The sequence below is a fragment of the Lissotriton vulgaris genome, chromosome 1_1 (assembly GCF_964263255.1).
Source record: "Lissotriton vulgaris chromosome 1_1, aLisVul1.2, whole genome shotgun sequence".
Lineage (NCBI taxonomy): Eukaryota > Metazoa > Chordata > Amphibia > Caudata > Salamandridae > Lissotriton > Lissotriton vulgaris.
The window spans coordinates 949,038,184-949,045,082 of record NC_141685.1 but is presented as its reverse complement, the minus strand read 5'-3'; the positions used below and the strand labels follow the sequence as shown (position 1 = coordinate 949,045,082).

Sequence of the window (6,899 nt, the reverse complement as noted above, 5' to 3'; positions counted from 1 at the left end):
GTTTGAGTGGGGGGGATTTCGAGTCTTGGAGCGATGCTGGCTATGGCTACTTTTGCTTGGTTGCTTGCAAGTGGTTTGAATACAATCCACGGGGGGTAATGGGTAATTAGGGTACTTCGGCCTACTTTTACTTTCAAAGTAAGTTTTGTCTCCAGTTTTCTGCTAGGCCTCGTTTTTTGGGTGGGAGCACTGCTAGGAAGATCTATTTTTGTTCTAAAACACAGTTTACAGTACACCTAGCTTGAGGGGCAAGATCCGCTACATTAATTTGCCCATACTTATTTATCCTTCAAAAGGTGACTCAGAGTACGCACTTTCAAAAACATTGTACTGTCTGTCTACTAGGAAAAACAAATTGTGACTTTTTGCACTCCACAGCCTACATACCTTATATTTATTTATCAGTGGTGTTGTAATATTATATCACTTCCTGTTTTTCGTTGAATAATTACAGGCCGGGTTTCAGTCTCTGCAATGGGGAAAAAAGGATGGAGTCAGGCTTCACAGTAGCGAGCCACAATTCAGCATCAGGCAGGCAGTGGACAGGGTGTCTTCTGGTGACCAACATCGGTGGACGAAGCGTCGGCTGCAATGGAGGAGTGCCGCTAATAGGAGGATTTTTTTTCTGCGGGCAACTTACTTACCACTTCCAACAGGACCACTACAACCACATAGATACAGTATCCCTTGCCTTTTTCTCTGACTGTGACTGCATTTCTTTGCTCTCTCTCGGCTTCTACATTGATCCCTTAACACATCACTTAGTCCACTCCACTATCTGCACCACACATAGTCATTTGTAAGTGCTCCTACGTAATTCGCAAGTCGCAGCACGCCCCAGGCCGTAGAGGACTGGGATGGCCCCAATGATGAAGCATGTCACCAAGGGGCAACCCTGGTGAGTGAGGGGACACCTAGAAAAAAAGCAATTTCTCCTTTTCTATCTACTATACCTTCTGTCAGGTTACGCAGCCCCTAAGCGCCTACCGTACTATGAAACTACATTTCCCATGAGTAGGCGGGAGACTTGCAGACTATTTAGTGAGACTATATGAGAGTACCCTTGTATGTTAGGACATCACTTCACTGATGCCTGTCTTGTCTTCTCTTACAGGTATCCTTTCCCTGCTGACCCTACCTTTACCCATCCCACATTTTTTATTTTAGTTTGTTATTTTTCTCCCTCGCCTAATGCCTCGAACACCCTGTGTTTACACTTCTGGGTGTTGGTGACATTTGGAGGTGGAACCATATTTGCATCGACTGGATCACGGGGAGTAAACGTGACACCTTCCAGACCAACCCCATTGAGTGTTGTTGTGAATGGATTTATAGTGACCAGCAAGGCTCTCGGGTATCTGGCTACAGAGACCTTATGTTGAATATAGTTATCAATAATTCCACACAGGCCCTGTACTGTCGCATTCTTTCTTTCCACAGTTGTCGATGATATATTCTTACTCTGCTTGACAAAGAACCATTGCTAATGTGAAAGAACTTCAACCGAATTAGTAGTTATACTTTACCATTTGTTAGGCTACAATGTGGCACTGCTCTACTGTACTTCTGTCACCTGCTATATTCTCAGTTGTACCGTTGAATTGCTCAGGAGGACAAACCAGATTTCATTTTCTTTTTTTTCATAGGCATGCAACTGCCACTGTGTCACACCACTAGTACCACCGCTATGAGGAAATTTTATCCGACCAAGATTGCCAACGTTATTCGGTGTTTCCCGTGGAGCCAGCCCTGGGCCTAGCCCTACTTTCAAACACAAATTACAGGTAAGATAAGCGTTTGGTGGTTTGGGGGTATAATGGAGTATTAGTACGAGAGACGAGAGACTGAAGGTAGTACTACTAAAGTCCTAGGACTCTTGGATTCACTTCACTTAGTCTGTGAGAGGCACTTAGTGTTGAAAACATTTGGGCATTTACACTTAAAGGAAGAAAATGGAACTAAACTTTCAGGAAAACAGTCAACGTTAAACCCCCACCCACCAGGCAAGCAGTAAAAAACAGGTATGCTCAGATAAAGTTTGAAAAAGTATATTTATATCCCTAACAAAATAATCTCCCGCAAGACCCTCCCTAACCCCAACGATTGTCCTTCAAAAGTCCCCAAAAACCCAACTCCCAATTCCCACCCCCCAAAAGTCTCTAAAAAAGGGGCAAGGGACACTATGGGTGGATGCTGTTAACTTTTTGGGCCAGGGCATCATGCTCCTCGCGGAGCAAGGCGAGCTCCTGCTGAAGGCGGGACACCATCAGGGTAGTGCGGCGCAGGCGTGCCTTCACTGCCTTGCAGGTGCAAGGCCTGTGAGAAGCAGCTGTTGGCCTTGCTGCTCGGCGGTGGCGTTTGCCTTTGGCAGCCCGGCTCAGTCTCGGTGGACCACTGTGCTGGGTGGCAGCCGGTGAGGCCACGGAGGCCGATGCAGACGACGTTGTTGTTGTCGACCGCACACTTTCCTCGTCCTCCAGGGCCACCAGCCGCCGATATTCCGCAACAGTGGCCTCGATTCTCCGTTGCCGGGCCGCTCTAGCCAGCTCCTTCCTCCTTGTTCGTTTGGAAGGAGAACCTATATGAAGAAAGAAAGACATAGTCTGTAACCAATGCTCTTTAAGATTAACTCAATCATTCAGCAGAAATGTGTGCTGCAGTACAACTAGCAACTTGCAAGCGCATTACATAACTATTGAGGCCAGTATCTATCTAACCTCACACTTCTTCATCCTTGCTCTAACATTAGTGGGAGTTTAAGGAACAAATTCTATGAGCACTGTGGACTTCCATTGGAGTCGACTATGAAAGTACACCAGTCTTATTCTTCTTCTTGTCTCTTGTTTTGGAAAATTGGTACGTTATTTTCTGCAAGCCGGCATAATGCCAGCGCGGTAAACTTGCACCCGAGAAAAAGAGACGCACGCCATGAGGAGTGACCTAGACTTGCGTTGCCGTTGCGTTACTGTACCCGTCCAGTACATGCAGGTGGTGAATCTCTTACTTTTCTATTACGGGTGGCACTGAGAATACTCTGTTACAACTCAAGGGCTACTGCTTAATTAATTTAACTTTCACCCTACAGTGGAAATGAGTACTAGAAATGGAAAATTGAAGAAGATAAATAATCTGATTATCTATCACTTCACATGGGATGTTTTTGCTTATATATGGGATGACTTTAGGTGCTTTGCTTTTTATTGAGTGACAGGCAGTGATACATCCACACATGAATGACTGAGTACTACTAAACTTATTAAGAGAGGTAGGGAGTGGCCACCATAATAACCGGATCTATGCAGTGCTTGCAATACAAACTACTGCTACTACTTATGGTAGTATTTGGACAAAATTAAAAGTTCTTTTCCTTGCCTTTCCTACACTGGAACGGACGTGCGGGTGCAGTGTTACATGCTCTTCAAAGTTACACTTAGTTCATCCACTGACCATCTACTCTCTCTAGATCATGGGTACTCACAAACTTTCTCTCAGGGGCTACATTTACAGTGTAGTTTGGGGCCGAGGGCCGCACTGGTGGGGGCGGAGTCAGAGGGGGCGGGGCTAAAGCAAAACGATAACTTGTGACCATGAGGTTGCACACAGGTCCCTGCAGCAGATGCCCTCATCCACTGAGCCACCAGACCCAGCATTTACATACATCTCTCTCCCTCCTGCTGTCCCTCCTGCCCTCCCTCCATCTCTCTCTCCCTCCTGCCCTCCCTCTCCCTCTGTCATCTCACTGTGTGTGTGTCTATCGGTGTCAGCCTTCAGCCCGGGTTGAGACCGCTTCCTCAACGCGCACACACAGACAACAACACCAAAGTACTTAACAGGTCTTTAAAAGACCATTAACATATTATTGAGGCTTTGTTTGTTTTAGCGCCCCTGCTTCTCCACCCTGACAATCACTGCTTGCCCGGCCCCACAGAGCAGAGGCTTTGTTCTATTTCACCTCTTTGTGGCCTTGCATCTCCACTCTGCTCTGTGGGGGCCGGGGGAGCAGTGATTGTCAGAGTGGAGATGCAGGGGCGCTAACAGGTGAAATACAAAAAAGCCTCTGCTCTGTGGGGGCCGGGGGAGCAGTGATTGTCTGCAAGGTCTGCGCACCGCCAAGGAAGGCTTGCCGGGCCACCACCGGCCCGCGGGCCGTACTATGAGTACCCCTGCTCTAGATACACATATGCTATCTAAGAGTCAGATAGTAGCATGATCCAGGTATATGGACACATACAGTTTCTGTGTCACCCACCCAGGCTGTTGTCCTTCCACCCATCATTGCTTCATCATTCACCCAGCCATGCATCTCATATTCTTGCCTTCCCAGCTAGTCTTCAATCTCAATAAGTAAGGAATATATAAGAGCTTACCTCTGGCCGCCACCACCGTCTCAACTCTCACAGCCGCCGCCGCCGCCTCCTCCCCTGATGAATTGCCCTCCGCCTCCGTGTCGAGCACCACCACCACACTGGCCCCGCCACCAGATGTTCCACCTACAAAGTACATTTAAGAATCTTAGAATAAAGCACTCACTAGTCACTAGTATTTGGTCTAGGAATGAAGACATGTGAAAACAATGTAATTTGTGACTGTCTACGTTAAAGTTAAAAAAAATGTCCCTTTTTCCAGGGAAGGTTGTCTTGCTGCACTTTTTGGCACAACTGATGAAGGCTGATTTTTTAACACGCACCATTTTTCTCCACACAGACAGAAGATGAACTTCTAACAACAAGATCAAGTTGAAACCAGGTGAGAGCTCGGCTCGACCACAAGAAATGTCTTCAATTAATCGTCAGCACTAACCACTTTTCCATTATCAGTTAAACGTTTAGTTTTATTATGACTTCATTTTAATAAATGTGTTTACTTTTAATAAAGCTTTTAAATTTAAATACAATCTGTGTTTTTTGGTCCTCCAGACTAGAGTGACTGAGCGAAAGGTTTTGCAATTTTTGCAAGCATGAGTCCAGATAGAACACTTCAAAAGACATTATGGACAATCCCAGAGGACTGCACTAAGTTGATAGAGCTATTGCTGACTAGAATCATGGGAGTTTCGCCAACCGTGCAATCTTAGTTAGCTACACAGACAGACTAATAAGAATAATCTAGTAATACCACAGGGAGTCATAGTAGAGGCAGGATAAGAATTTAGATACAGTCTACAAGAAGAGCAAAGACAATGTTGAAAAAAGTCAAATGAGGAACGCTAGGAAAAATAGGTACTAGTCTAAAATGAAAACTTACTGGGGCCAGCAGAGGAGCCCTCGCCTGCCCGATCCTGGCCCTGTTGATGAACAGCATCCGCCGCCTGCTGCTCCTGTGTCCTCCTCTCGCCCCTGGGGGGAGCTGACGTACAACATGAAAGAAAGAACAGAAAACATGGATGATTGTTGCTTGTCAATGTCAACCAAATCAAACATTTCAAAAGAACAATAACAAAATATTTCCGCGAAATTATATTGATTATGGTTACTTTTCATTTATTTGCGGACCTGTGACTTCGAAAGTCACGTAACTCACTAAACAAAGTACTGAAACGTTCACCTAGGACTGGCAGGCAGCAGTCCGCAGGCAAGACGCAAAGTGACAGACAAACTCCATTGTGATTTCAGTCAGATCAGTGACAACACTAACAGTTGCCTGCTACATTACCAGTCATTTAAATAGTCAAACTATCAATCCACCGCCACTATTTTTCTTATTGTCAGGGTTACAAAGGAAGGGGCAGATTTAAGCCCTTGCGGCTCTTTTGCGCCGTTCTTGCGTGACTTTTGTGACGCAGCAGCTAAACAAAAAAGGGCGCCATGGTGCGGCGTATAATATTATAACAACGTGACGCATTTGGGAGATGCATCCCGTTATAAAGCCCTGCGCCATCAGGGGGCGTTCCGGCGCAAGGGAGGGCATTCCTGCGCTGGAACACATCCTAATAGTGGCTGAGGGAAATCTACAAAATATCAATCAGTCACCTTTAGGACAATGATGCGTCACACAAACCCTGCACCTGCTTGAAGCAGACGTACGGCTTGACCCAGCATTGGGGAGATAGGGTACCCCAGAGCATTGATGGAGCTGCGCCATCGTTGCGACGCAACTCCAGCAGTAAAGCTTCGGTGACGTTTTGGGCCCATGGGGCGCCGCATTGCAAATACGGCGCACCATGTTTGGTGGTGGTAGCGGGCCGCACAATTAATGGCGCATCCCTGCTACTTTGCAGGGATGCGACGGTAATTGCAATTCTGCCCCTTAGGGGCATACTTACTTACGCGTTCTGGCGCATCTCCAGAGATGCGCCAGATCAAATGCGTCACGCAAAACTACCCTTGCGACACGGCAGATGTGCCTCATTTACAATGCGGCGCGCCCTGGCGCAAGGGTAGGCACTTGCGTGACGCATCTCGTCACGTAAGAGCGGCGCATCGCTGGAGTCACGTCGCCAACGCAATGCAACTCCAGTAATGCTCAGGGCCACCCAATACTTTACATGCTGTGTCAGTCCTTTCGCCTGCTTCGAGCAGACATAAGGAATTGAATTGACGTAGCAGCGTCGCAGAAGTGCCTGCGTTAAATCTTGTAGATTTCACGCAGGCAATTTTGCGAGGCGCACAGCCGCTGGACCGCCCACCCTGCGTACTAGGAACGCACCCATTGTGGTGCAGGCCCATGGCTTTATAACGTGACGCATCTCCCTAGATGCGTCATGCTGTAAATGACTTGCAGGGATGCGGCACGTTTACGCCGCTGTTGCGTCACGCAAGGCAACGTAAACGTGGCGCAAGGGGCTTGTAAATGTAATCTGCCCCCTAGTGTCTAGCATTACGCAGTTCTGTTAAGTACACTCATACATAATAGTTACTCAGGCCAATCAGACCACGAAATAGAAAACAAATAAGCATAGT

The 6,899-nt window shown here is 47.0% G+C and overlaps 1 protein-coding gene across 1 annotated transcript; it reads right to left on the bottom strand.

Moving 5' to 3' along the window:
* Positions 1 to 1,185: 1,185 nt before the first annotated feature.
* Positions 1,186 to 4,517, bottom strand: LOC147748254 (uncharacterized). The gene is made up of 2 exons (XM_086936402.1): positions 4,368 to 4,517; positions 1,186 to 2,578 (listed from the first exon to the last, which is right to left on the bottom strand). Exons 1-2 carry the CDS (start codon positions 4,501 to 4,503, stop codon positions 2,181 to 2,183), a joined length of 534 nt encoding a protein of 177 aa, XP_086792528.1. The 5' UTR covers positions 4,504 to 4,517; the 3' UTR covers positions 1,186 to 2,180.
* Between the last annotated feature and the right edge of the window lie 2,382 nt (positions 4,518 to 6,899).